This window comes from Rhinatrema bivittatum, chromosome 10, assembly GCF_901001135.1.
Source record: "Rhinatrema bivittatum chromosome 10, aRhiBiv1.1, whole genome shotgun sequence".
NCBI lineage: Eukaryota > Metazoa > Chordata > Amphibia > Gymnophiona > Rhinatrematidae > Rhinatrema > Rhinatrema bivittatum.
The window spans coordinates 112398691-112413071 of record NC_042624.1 but is presented as its reverse complement, the minus strand read 5'-3'; the positions used below and the strand labels follow the sequence as shown (position 1 = coordinate 112413071).

Genomic DNA, 14381 nt, shown 5'->3' with positions numbered 1-14381 from the left:
TTAACTGACAATGAAATCCTTCATCTTTACAATTAATGCACTAATCACATTAAATATAATCCAGTGACAGAAGGCTGCTGGCAGTACAGGAGTGGAATCTCAGCAATAACACTGTAACAGTTTTGGCTTAACATCACATCAGAAAAATATCCTAAAGACTGGCGAGTGGATTTATCACACCAATGGGGAACTTGAAGTGCATGGCACAGCTGGTTTTACTACATTAAAAAAATGCGGCTGAGCACTGAAGCTTTTCCTATAGATATTTCTTAAGCAAATGAAAATGCTGCACTTCTCCAGTTTACATGAAAGATGTTGCAACATCTTGACAAGTAAAGGCCTCATTTCTAGGCTCTTGAAAGGGGTCATTTTTAAAGCCTAGTTTTATGCGTAAATGACTGCTCTAAACCTGACCTGGGCTCAGTGCATGAAAAGACAACTGTCCAACTCTGTGTCAAGTAATTTTACAGGTACCAAGGAGGGGAATTCTATAGGCTGGGAAGGGGAGTGAGCGGATTTGGGACTTATGCATGTACGTTTTGATTTGAAAAAGCATGCGTGCAAGTTACCCTCCACAAGTTATGCCATGCTCGTGCAAGGTCAATTCTGTGCCCGCCCGGCCAATTAAGCCCAGGATTTTCAAAGCAAACTTCAACGTGTAAGTTGGCTTTGAAGACACCAGGAAAAGTCTGCGTGTTCACTGCGTACACAGCCTTGCCCGCTCTGCGGGCTGTTCGAAAATGTTCTCCCTCTCCCCATCGGGGTTGCTATAGCTCATATCACCTTAAATGGCAGATTTATAACACAATGATGAGCAACTTCCAAAGCAAGCGAGGGGAAACCATCAGAACCCAAGGCTTTTTTTTTTTACTTCAAATGATTAAACAAAAATTCAAGCCACATTTAATAAATTCATAAAACTCCTGTCAAAAGATAAAAATGTAAATTAAAAAAAAATACAGAAGTGAAGTGGAAGGAGGAGAAAGAGAACAGTTGTACAAGGACATTGAGCAAAAGATGAAATGTGAGAGCCACTCTGCTTTTTGTAGCTCGGACACTAGCTGAGTTTCTAAAGAGGGGGGGTCTACACATTACCACGTGGAAAAGCCAGGACTCTGCTCCCTAGGTAGGGTCAGGGCTCGAGAAACTGTGCAAAGGGAAGCTCAGTCATCAAATAGCAGTGACCCCTAATGGCCCTAGTGCAGGGCCCCCCTGGACAGAGGATGGTCACCGCAATGGCTGGGCTGGGAGGAAGGCATTAAAATAGGAGAAAAACCCCTGCATCGTGGGGAATGAAGTCCCATGGTTCCAACGGAGCTGGAAACCGAAAGGAGCACGAGGGAAACTGTCAGGCCAACAACAAAAAAGAAAAACAGAAGTGAGCCCCAAAGACAACAAACCAGAAAAGTCCAGCTAATAGGGATGGGGGCTTGTGTGCCCACCATAATTGGTTGATTTAACAAACGTAGTACTGGCCAAAGAGAGAATTATTCAAAGTTGCTGATGTACATAATCTTCTGAGATTACACAGCGCTCTCCATGCAGAGGAAGGGGAGGAGAACCCTGTGGAGTGTCTACAAAATTCACGTCACCCTTGGAGAATGCTTTATGTTGGTCCAGGAAAAGGTGATGCAACCTGCAAGAGAATCCCGTTTCCTCCAAGACTGGTACAGCCATGAGAACTGCAGCATCAACATCTGTTTCTGTGACGTAGGGCCTCATTTTCCAATATCGCATGTGATACCAAAAAGGGGTGTACCTTATGCTAATAAGCATGTGTATCGCAAATTGCACTATCAGCTATGCGAAAGGCTATTATCGCAAGTTGCGCTATTAGCCCAATTTGGGCTACATTGCCAGTATATCGCAGTTCACGATGTCTCCTGACAGGCCTGTTTCAGTAGAGGCCTGTTTTCAGGTAGAGAGTCCATCAAGCTAGGTTGAGAGAACACTGCCCAAATCTCATCTTGGAGTGAGTTTCCTCACTCTGTAGGTCATCAAATCTTCACAAGAGAGCACTGTTCTGTTCGTACGTCTCACGTTGAATGTGAAAGTGGTCCCTAACCCCCTGCACTAATACTTAAACCTCACCTCGAGTTACTAGGTGGGCCTCCCATAGGGATACAAATACCTGTCTAGGGAGGAGGCACTATGGTAAGGCGCTCTCTCTCACTCTCTCTGAGCCTGCATCATACTCAAACAGGCCTGTCAGGAGACATCGTGAACCGCGATAAACCTGTAGCACACAATGTAACGCAAATGAAAGAGGTGTAGTTATTGGCCACGTTAGGAGCCGCGCTAGCAGTGCGGCTGTTTCGTGGCACACGATAAATCCTCCCTACTTTACATTTGCTCCGCCCCCTGTATACGAAATTAAAAATTTGCATTCGCAAATCGTGTTAACTGCTGTTAGCATGGTTTACGGAATTATCACACGTGGTAACTCCTTGGAAAATGAGGCCCTTAGTGAGGAAGAGGCAGGAGCGAAGGAAACATCTGCACATAAAAACTATTACTCAATGACACCGAGCTTTTAGATGGATACAGTTCTTACAGTGTTAAGGTTTATTACTAGAAACACTCAGTTTCCCATGGACACAAGTTCTAAAACAGAGATGTGAGAGAGACCTTTTTGGGGAATAAAATCAGATTAAAGCAGTGTAGGTCACGGCACATTTTCAGCACCCCTTCCCCCACCCTCACAACAAACCCCCCGAGAGCTCAAGGCATTAGGACATTCTCTTTTTTGCCTTCCGGTTTTTCCAGCCCTAACCCCAAACCAGGGTCTCTAGCTAAATGTAATATCCCAGCTTCCTCAGACCTCCAGTCAGATGCATGCACAGGAACATGATCGCCCCATTTCCAATTGCAAATCACCGATGTACACAAACTGTTTTAAATCACGGTGACCAGCATAGCATAAATGTTTCTGGTACTTATGGGCAGTCTTATTAAGCAGATCTCCTACATCCTGCAGTAGCCCACTGATGATCCAGGCAGCCAGGCACTCTTTAGAGAAGGTTGGTCTTAAGTACTTTTTTTTGTAGCATAAGAAACGATCAAATCAGGATTCAAACTGTTATGATAAAGAGCAAGAAATACATAAAAATTCTGTTCCAGACTGTAAAGGCTGTGGTTTGGGTAGCAGTTGATACCTTTCCCAGGCTTTCACACATTAAGCTCTGGAAATCAGGAACAATGCAAAAGGCAATTCACCGATGTTTGAGCGCTGATTCCAACATCAAATGTATTCCACATACTAGGAGGCTCAAAGTACTGCATGGCACAGAACGTACCAACTTTTACCATCAGACAACCAGACCTTTGGAATTTCACCAGATCAAACATCTTGTAATAAAACATTAATTTAAAAAAAGTGCAACAAGGCAAAATTTGTTATCACACCATCTTTCTAGGCATTTATCGTTTGTGTGTTTTGTTTGGTTTTTGGTGAAACAAACAAGGTGCTTAAAAAAACCCAGCAGATTTATATGATACAGACAAGAACTAGAATGAATTAAGAAAACCATACAGAAACTGTCAACGAGGAACAAAGCTACGGATAGAGATTTTTCTTGTATCTGATATTCTGAAAGGTTCGAACCACTGGCCTGCCGGCCAGTTTTCGAAATGCTGGCATGATAACCAAGTCTCTGGCACCGGCCTGCTCCTAAAAATTATTTAAATAATCACATCATGCAAAGCAGCTTCTGCGCACACACTGCCATGTAATAGGGGGGTAGGGGAGAATTACTTCTTAAAATGAACCAGAAAGCGAGATCCAAAAGCAGAAACCAGAAATAAATACGTCGCATATATGTCAAACTATATTCTTCAAAACAAAACCTTACATCTTATCAAAGAAATCGGAAAGTACCAAAAAAAAAAAAAAAATCAGGTCTCTTTTAGTATAATACTGCTAAATTGCAATGGTTGAGCATGTCCCATTTAGGTATGTATTTATTTTTCTGCCTTTATAAATTAGGTGACAAAGGAGAAACTCAAACACAGAAAATGAATTTATATATGAGAGCCCTGGCTCAGCACGATCTATCAAATGTACTGTACAGCATTCTAGTGTCAAGGTACAGGTAGAATTCTCCAAGATCTCTTGGTGAAAAATAGGGAGTCGTCTGAGGAGTAAAACTTCTACTTAACAATGCACTCACATTTCAACAGTGCGTTAATTAGAACAAAAGCCAGATGATCCATGAGCAACAGTCTTCAGGCTCAGGGCAGCAGAAGCAGTACGTCATCTGCTCATGTACGCCAGCTTGAAAACAGAGATTTACGAAAAGGGAAGCTCTTCTTCTGTTTTTAGGTAGAGATGCTGCTCATTTAATTTTTCTTTTATGGACTCTTTGCCAGAGGCAGAGACTGATGATGTTAGTTTTTATTTGAAGAATGAGCCAAGGTGTTTTATGATAGAAGCCTATTTTTTTTTTTTTTCCGAGGTGTCTTTGTGTTGTCTGAGCGTTACAGGTCCTACGATTTGCCTTGTCCTATTCTTTCGCTTCTAGGAAAAGGGTTTCCTGAGGGTAGAGCTTTGCATCCATTAATGAGTTATTCGGATCCATCATAGTCACCTGAAAAGACAGAACACAAATGTTCAACACAAAGCATCATCACACCCCTTAAGCAGCCTCTGATTTTCAGAACGGTTCCTGAATATACACCAAAATGCTCTCTTCTTGCTATCAAAATGATGATTTGAATAGCAAGAAATCAGGCTGCTTTTTAAAAAGAAACGGCTTATGTCAAACCTCATTCAGAACTGGAACTTTACTTTCTGGGAAAAGCCAAACTAGTCAATCAGATTTGTTTTTTTGGCTAAATCACACTGGACATCCTATCCATGACCATGCACAAAGCTTTAGATTTGTTTCCTACATGGCCCATCTATGATGATCATCTATTTGGGTCACACAACCTGGTTAACAATCACCACCAGAGGGTGTGGCAGTGTCTCTGAATGGTCCTGTCTACAGGGACAGCTGCTGTTCCTTGCTAGGAACTATATAATCAGCAGAAGGGAAGAATTCCAGAACATACCAGGCCATCAGAAGGCTTCCTACCTTCAATGGACATTGAAAGAGGTCAACTTTCAGATGGTTTTCTGCATGAAAATGAGTGTTTATCCATGGAAAAATGACTTCTGCAAATTGCCCCCACCCCTCCCAAATACAGGAACAAGTACACAAGCTGTTGGGGAAAAAAAGTGTGGTTAAGGCGGGTGAGATGATCAAATTTGCAGATGATACAAAATTATTTAGAGTAGCTAAATCACAAGCATATTGTTATAAATTGCAGGAAGACCTTGTAAGTCTGGAAAATTGGGCATCGAATTGGCAGATGAAATTTAATGTGGATAAGTGCAAGGTGATGCACATAGGGAAAAATAACCCATGCTATAGTTACACAATGTTAGGTTCCATATTAGGTGCTACAACCCAAGAAAGAGATCTAGGCGTCATAGTGGATAGCACATTGAAATCATCGGTTCAGTGTGCTTGCGGCAGTCAAAAAAGCAAACAGAATGTTGGGAATTATTAGAAAGGGAATGGTGAATAAAACGGAAAATGTCATAATGCCTCTGTATCGCTCCATGGTGAGACCGCACCTTGAATACTGTGTACAATTCTGGTCGCCGCATCTCAAAATATAGTTATGATGGAGAAGGTACAGAGAAGGACGACCAAAATGATAAAGGGAATGGAACAGCTCCCTTATGAGGAAAGACTAAAGAGGTTAGGACTTTTCAGCTTGGAGAACAGATGGCTGAGGGGGGATATGATAGAGATGTTTAAAATCATGAGAGGTCTAAAACAGGTTAATGTGAATCGGTTAGTTACTCTTTCGGATAATAGAAAGACTAGGGGCACTCCATGAAGTTAGAATGTGGCTTATTTAAAACTAATCGGAGAAAGTTCTTTTTCACTCAATGCACAATTAAACTCTGGAATTTGTTACCAGGGGATGTGGTTAGTGCAGTTAGTATAGTTGTGTTTAAAAAAGGATTGGATACGTTCTTGGAGGAGAAGTCCATTACCTGCTATTAATTAAGTTGACTTAGAAAATAGCCACTGCTATTACTAGCAACAGTAACATGGAAAAGACTTAGTTTTTGGGTACTTGCCAGGTTTGGCCACTGTTGGAAACAGGATGCTGGGCTTGATGGACCCTTGGTCTGACCCAGCATGGCATGTTCTTATACTACCAGTTTTGCGTGTGTATTATCAATCCAAGAGATGTGTGTGTACTGCTGAAACAAATGAAATGAATGGAGCAACGAATGCACATCTCTACTGTTATAACCCTTATAAGGATACACACAGACTTTTTGCTGCATAACTGCTGGATATTCAAACAAAATATATGTGGAAAACTGTCTTGTTTTATGCCTGTCATGTTTTTCAGTTAGGCGCTCTATTCAAAATTTGCCCATTTGTATTGAAAATTACCATGGGCTGTACACCCAAGCCTGTTTTTCCCCCAAGCTCCAGGTTTAGGAGAAAAGACGTACAACTCTACTGACACAAGCTGGATTGTGCTAGACCTGGAAGGCACATCAGTTACTTCAACTAAATTTATCTGAAGACTGACCTGCTCGGAATGAACAACATTACATAATCTCTGTGTGTGAAAATAAAATGTATACGGTGTTATATACTTACCATAAATAATACTTAATATTGGAGAATTCTATGAAACTTATATCCTAGTGGTGATGGGGAAAAATGACTCCAGTGAGCAAGAATACACTTGTATGGTGACCCTTCATCTTTATTTTTAAATTGTGAGCCATCTATAAATAGCATATCTGTATGTATACTTTTCCAAAAACAAGAACAGTTATGTACAGACTAACAAACAAACTGATTTAAGCAAATCTAGAACTTAACTTTTTATTACAAAAATAGTTGTCATGCTACAGTACAGTTCTCGTTAAGCTAAAATGTGGTTATTAGGGAAAACCCAGTTGCTTGTACAAAGTACTTCATGGACCAAAACCTCTCCAATTAATGAGAAGCAGAGCAATATGGACTTGGTAATTCCAACTGAGGATGAGTTGAAAACTAGTAACGTCACTTGGTCTGAACTCAGCCTGCTAACAGAGGTTGAAGAGATGAAATTTCTAGTCTCTCTCAGTGATATCTGCTGCTCCCTTGACCTTATTCCATCAAATTTCTTACAGGGTGGAAGCATGGAATTATTCTATCCACTGGCTCTTTATTACAAGGCTACTTCCCTCCTTTATTGAAAATGGCAATTATTTGTCCTGTACTAAAGAAAGGAAACTTAGATCTTGAAGGTTAGAAGAATTATCTAGTGTCCAGCCTTCCATTTTTGAGTGAAGTTGCTGAAAAAGCAGTTTACTGGCAGCTGAAGGCATTTTTCAATGGATCTTCTGTATTACAACGAAGGGCCTGCTTCATCAAGGTATTTTCCCATAGACCAGAATGGGAGAAAAGCCTTGGTAAATCAGGCAGTTAGTTACAGCACCTGAATGTAATCCACTTTGATACTGCCAAAAAGCGTAATATAAATTAAATAAATAAATACATTTCATCCTAGACAGTCTTGATTTCCACAGGGACATGGGGCTGAATATGTCATTGTTTCTTTGGTCAATGAGATTAGATCTCAGGTGGGCAGGGGTAGAGATATTTCATTAAAGCTGTTAGTTCTGTCTGCCGCATTTAACACAACTGTTCATGGATGTCTGCTTGAGAGATTAAGGGCTGTACGTATCAAATATGTCATTTTGAATTGGTTGACTGTTTCTCTGTGTGCGGGTTCCACAGCACTTGGTATTGTCTCTGATTTTAGTATTTCTATAACGCTAATCACTGAGATTCTGGTCTGCCATGATGTTAAATTTCATTTATATGTGGATGACATTTAGCAGGTGACTGCTTAATGACTATCAGAAGTAGCCAGTTGGCTGAAGTACCATACCCCATGGCTAAATTTAAAAAAATGAGATGTAGTGGGTGAGTTAAGCTAATAGAGAGTGGGTTAGCCATATTGAAGCTGAAGAAGTTGAATTACCATAGTTCCTAAAAAGGCTGTGCATAATCAATAGACTCTAGTAGATGATCATCTTACAATGGAATCACAGGTTTCTGCTGTTAAAACAACCTCTCAATCTTTGCAAGATCAGACAAATTAGTTCTTATTTATCTAGAAAGGATTTGGTAACAGTTATGCATGCCCTGGTCTTTGGTAGAATATAATACTGTAATTCTCTTTACCAGGGTCTTCCCTTGGGGCTCCTTCAAACAATTGCAACTTCTTCAAAATGTACCTGGGAGGATTCTGACCGGGGATTGTACCATAGGTCATGTGACTCCCATTTTGCAGGAACTCAATTGGCTCTTAGTTATATGGAGAGTCAAATTCAAGATTCTCCAGTTTGCTTTTAAATGTTTAGATAATTCAGCACTGCTGTATCTTCAGAAGTTGATTGCTTTATACGCTCAGCCCAGCAAGATCTTCTTCAGGTTCCTCCTCCATCACACGTGAAGCTATAAAATACCTGTAAGACAGCTTTTAGCTATGTAGCTCCTCATTTATGGAATTCATTTCCTCTTGATGTGAACTGAATGCCATCTTCTTTGAGTTTCAGGAAGAAAGTAAAGTCCTGGTTGTTTAAAGAGGCCTTTTTATTTTGATATCTGTTGGGATTACTGAATTTTTTTTGTAGTATTTTTCCACAGTTTAGTCTTCATTAGGATTATTACAATGCTTGAGATTGATCAAAGGTAGATTTTAAGGGCTGTGTTTGTTTAAGGGGTTATAACATGTACATTTTATATTGTGTTTATATTTTCTAAAATATTATTGTACCCACTTTGTGTGTGCTTCTGCCACGTAGTTAATCAAATTTAAAGAAAGAAAGAAAGAAAAAATGTAAAGTTAAAGAGCAGGCAAAAAATGTGTAAAAAGCCCACAAGGCAAGTTTCTTTTGGCCAAAAATTTGATTTCCTTCAATGTATGGAAGAGAAAATTTCCACAGAAATAAAAATTTGCACAAGAAAAATCGAATGTGAAAAGTGCTGCGGGAGTTTTGCCCCAGAATAGTGAAAGTGCCACGGGGTGCTCTGTCCAGGCATTGGCTTGCATCATCCCTCCTGAGGAACCCTTTTCCATTTCAGAAGTGGCAGGACCAGAAAGCCCTGAGACAAGAGAGGAGCTATTTCAACTCTGGGGAAGCAAATGGACCTGCAGGCTCTCGGAAAACCGTTTGGCAGATGTTTAAAGCTGGTTGGGAGTTTGCATACAGTCCAGTTAGATAACCAGCTAGAGAGGATGAGTTTCAAAGCGGATGCTGCACACTGTGAAAAGGCAATCCTGAGGGCACGATATGCATAGAGATTTCAACTTCAAATTTGGGCGTGTTTTTTTCCGCTTCGAAAATTGGTGCACAGCCTGCGGGTAAAATGTGCCTGTGGACTTTGCACCAATGTGGGCAAACAAAAGTCATATTACTATAAATACGGGAGCACTGCAAATTTTAAAAAATTCAGAGGGAAGTTAATCTTCCATTCAAGATTTCAGCTGCACAGATCAAGACACCTTTCCTGCCACATTCTGGGGGTAATTTTTAAAGGTATTTTACCCTATTTCTTTATGAGAATTTCCCAGGGGTTGCGTGTGCATAAGAATGTGTGAAAGCTATTTTGCATACTTGAAAGAAGCGTTCTTGGGGGCCTACCTTTGATTTTTGAAGAATAAGCTAGTCAACCCACGTGTACACCTTTCTGCATGCTCCCACGCAGCACGTGTGTAAATGTGAGTCCCGCTGCCATGCAGGGGTCTGCATACACCAGCCAATTTTCCAAGGGGATTTACACGCATTAAAAGTCTGTTTGGAAAATTAGGGCTGAAGTCTGCGTATACTATCGAAGTGTGAACTTCAGCCCTATGAGAGTTGTTCTGAAATTACCACTCTGTTGCACTGCAGTGAGTCTGAGCACAGCACCCTAGAAAGAAACTCACCATCCTCACCCATCCTAAGGTCTCCATTACTCTACCTGCATTCTACTGCTGAAACTATTAAGTGATTCATTTCTTAAAAAGCAAAGATTATGCAGAGAAAAAAAAAAAGAACAGTCTGCCTCATTTGTTAAGGCTGCAATTAGAAAGGTGCACTAATTAGGCATCTTATTGTGCCTGCTTGAGGGCTCCAGGATTCTTCGGTGACAGTCACTTGTACTGAAGCACAGTGAGACCTTCACAAATCTCAGCACAAGATGTGCCGTGCACCTGAGGAAGGTGATTTTCTTCCTCTCTGCTGGGCTCAGGCGTGTATCTAATTAGATCCAGTTGCTTGTCAGATTCCCCAAACCCCTTTATTAGAAAAGCAAGAAAAGCTAGGTGAGGAGACCTTTTCTCCCTCTACGTCTGGCGCACATTGATTAAGCACGATTGCCTTAATGAACATCGCCCTCCAGACTATAAAACAGATGGAAACCTACCATGCACTTGGGTGTAATTACTGCCACGCATCTTAATCAAAACTCTGGGGTTTCCAAACTCCGGTGAGTATCCTATGAGAGGAAGACAATCTTCTCTCAATTTTCTGTTCACTTTCGAGATTAGGTAACAGTTTTAGGCTACAGCATCCAGTCTGAGCCGTAGCAGGAGTGCTGCCCGTTTCTAGCCCACATTCTTGATGCCTTCTGTTTTCCAGGGTGCCCAGGGACAGCAGAGTTTGCAAATGTTTACACCATTAGCCAATTAACCAACAATGCGGCTCCTGCATCTGTCAACAAACAAAGCTGCTAGGCACTTGGTGTTCTGAAAGCTCATCATTGCACTTAATTAGCATGCCATAATCTTGGGCATCATCTATTTTTGTTATTTGTGGCTTGTAAATATGTTGGTTACCACCAAGAACAGAAGCTTTGTTAGCGTGCACACCTCTTCACTAACAAAAAAAGAAAGGTCTCATCAAGAGAGGGCATGAAGAAGCCTAGTAATGAAAGTTAAAATATACTAGGATTTCAAATACATTGCTGTACACAACAAAAATCGCATGCAATAAGAAAGTCCATGGCAGTACTAATTCGGATTTCTGTAGTGGCTTTTATCCAAATAAGATCACAAAATGTGCTACAATGCAATACTGCAGAAACGAGCACACATTAACCTCAGGGGCTGACTGCCTGGCTACCAACTGATGACTTGAGTTTTATGACCATTTCTAAAGGGAAGAGATAAGAATCAATGTGAACATTACTACCAATTACAGGGGAGTTAACGGCAGCACAAGGTGATAAAGGGACTTGTCCAAGGTCACCAAAGCCAGTGACAGGGCAGGAGCTCCTCTGGTTTACTGTTTCGCTGCTTGAAATATTTCAGGTCACAAAGTCAGTGGGAACTAGAGGGCTGAATTTTCAAAAGGATTTGTGTGCATAAAACCTTGCACCATGAGTATAAATTACTGTTTATTGTTGTTTATTGCAATGGTCTTTGATACTGCTAATACAAATAAAAAATTTGTTCTGGGTGTGTGAGCATAAAAATATGCACATTAGTGATTTTACATAGACTTTTACATGCACTAGACAGACATTCCAGAGGGCGGGGCATTTACAGGCATACTTTTCATTTTCTATTAATTATTTCTTTATGGATATTTTTGTCTCGGATTAAGATGTGGACAACTGCATCTGAATCAGAGACAAACAAAAGGAAAAATATTAAAACAATCAAAATCCAAAACTAAGGGCCGGATTTTAAGATGTACGCCCGATTTTATAACATGCGTGCGCAGCCCCGCGCATGTTATAAAATCCAGGCTCGGCATGCGCAAGGGGGTGCACACTAGTGCACCTTGCGCATGCCGAGCCCTAGGGGAGCCCCGATGGCTTTCCCCATTCCCTCTGCCCCCCCCACCTTCCCCTCCCTAACTCACCCCCCAGCCCTACCTAAACCCCCCACAACCTTTATTTTACAAGTTTGCGCACGCTGGCCGTGATCCCCCAGTCTAGCAGCCTTAAGGAGGCTTCTGGCCACGCCCCCGCCCCTCCCCTTTTTTCAAGCCCCGGGACATACGCGTGTCCCGTGGTTTTGCGCACGTCGCCGGGCCTATGCAAAATAGGCTCGACGCGCGTAGGGCTTCTAAAATTTGCCCCTAAGAGTGTTACAATCCAAATATAGAAGAGGATTCAAGACACACCAAACTCAGGAAATCTTCACAAGGCAAATTCAGGCAAAAAATAAACTCTGTAGAAATAATATACATCATCATCAAGATATACCGAGGCAGAAGATAGCAGCTTATCACAAAGAAATACGGAAAGCTGAGAAGGTTCAAGGAATATACATCTCACCCCCTGATAATTAACAAGACAGTTGCATGGGTATTTTAGGCAGAAACAAGTTCCAATCATACTTTTGGCTTTCTAAAGGACCTACATATAGAGTGAGTGAGTGAGTGAGCCCACTTTGAAAAATTCGCCTTTAGCCTGATGTGGGCTGTTTAAAATTAGCCTCAGAATGCGATAAAGAAACTCAAGCATCTATATACAGTGTGTACGTGCGTACCAGGGTTACCTACTTATTTTCAAAGCAGACTTATGTGCATAAGTCCGCTTTGAAAATTCGAGCTAAAGCCCGATGTGGGTCTGTTATAAAATTACCCTCCCCAAGTCATTAATGAAGCACTGAATGTAAATGTTATGAAATGGATTCAGATTTAAACATGTGAAAACTGAACCTAGAAGCAAACACCAAATGAAGAGAAATAGGCGTTACTTAAAAGCAACTGCTACAGATCAATACCCACCAGGTTCTGGCACAGCTCATTGCCTCTTTCTCTACTAGGGGACTTGCACTGTCTCAAGTGGACTGCAGAGTGCCGAGAGGGGCAATGAGGGGTGCAGGGGCCCAAATGTTAATAAAATCTGCAGAAACGCACATAAAGGCTCGCGTGAAACCTCAGTTTCATTCCATCTCACATCCCGGTAGAAAGAGGAGTTAGAAGCCCAGGAGATGCGAGATATTGTGCTGTATGGCCCACTTTGAACATGAGGACAGTAGCAATAAAAATATGAGCTACTCTGTTAAGTTCTATACCTTTTCACTAGTGTAGGCCAAGCAGCTGGCAGCTCTCTAGCACTACATGCTGCTCTGTACTGCACTATCCATCCACTCTGATCTTAAGATTATGGGAACATAAACTTTGATTTTACAGTAGCAGGCAACCACGGTACTCAAATGTCGCAAACAGGTCCCAGTTTCAGGATATCTGCAATGAATATTCATGAGGTAGATTTGCATGCAATGGAGACAATACATGCAAATCTCTCTCATGTATATTTATCAGCTGCCTCACCAAGGAAGATGATATTGTATATGTCCTAAAAACCATTCTGGAGCACTCGAGAACCAATTGCTTATTCTTGATTATATCAAGGTCACTGTGTTGCTTGAAATACGTGCATTTATCTGATGGCAATACATTGCAGGGTGTGCCTTCATACCATAGGCTCCAAGGTCCACTATGGTAAGAGGCAGTCATCTCAGTATACATGGGCACCCTGATGCATACATCAAATTCATTTCACAAAGATGTAAAGACAGCTGGAGAAATGGGAAGCAAAGGTTTGGTGTTCAGGCTGTTAATAGACCGGGGCAATATTTTTAAAGACATTTTTCATCTGGCACATTAACAAAAGCTGCTGATGTGCTTCCGGCATGAACAGCATCCCCCATACGAATATAAGATGTGCCATGATAAATTACAAGAGAGGCCCATTGATCCCAGCGTCCTATCTCTGATGGAGGCCAATCTGGGTCATTAGATGTCCCCAGCAGACCCCAAAGAGTAGATCTAATTCCTTTATGCTTACTCCCAGGGATAAGTGATGAGTTTCCCCAAGTCCACCTGGCTAATTGTTTATGTGCTTTTCCTCCAGGAACTTGTGCAAGCCCCTTTTCAGCTATGCTAGGTGCCTTGACCATATCCTCTGGCAACAAATTCCACAGCTTAATTTGTGGCGAGAGAGAAAATTATTTCTCCGATTTGTTTTCAAATCTGCTATTTTTGAAATGGTAAATAACCGTTCTCTATGCTCCTGGCTCCACCTCACTCGCGATGTTATATCTCCTCTCGGTTGTCTCTCTCCTAATCTGTTTAGCCTCTCTTCCTAGGGGAGCCACTCCACCCCTGTAAACAGTTTCCTTGCCCTTCTCTGTGACCTTTAAAGTTCTGCTATTATCTTTCTTGAGATGGGGCCTCCAGACTTGCACATGATACTCACGGTGTGCTTGCATCGGAGACCTATAGGAATATTATTATTTGCACAGTTTATTTTTTTTCCTTTCTGAATAATTCCTTGCAGTCTATTTGGCCTTTCTGACCACTGCTG

At 41.4% G+C, this 14381-nt stretch overlaps 1 protein-coding gene across 3 annotated transcripts in view; it reads right to left on the bottom strand.

The window, feature by feature from the left end:
• Positions 1 to 3809: 3809 nt before the first annotated feature.
• The window catches only part of FAF1 (Fas associated factor 1), a 460794-nt gene continuing 450222 nt past the window's right edge, over positions 3810 to 14381 (bottom strand). For all 3 annotated transcript variants that reach the window (XM_029618481.1, XM_029618482.1, XM_029618483.1), the window contains one exon: positions 3810 to 4586. In XM_029618481.1, the coding sequence (XP_029474341.1) occupies positions 4503 to 4586 (84 nt within the window). In that variant the 3' untranslated portion in view covers positions 3810 to 4502. The remainder of the gene's footprint in view (positions 4587 to 14381) is intronic.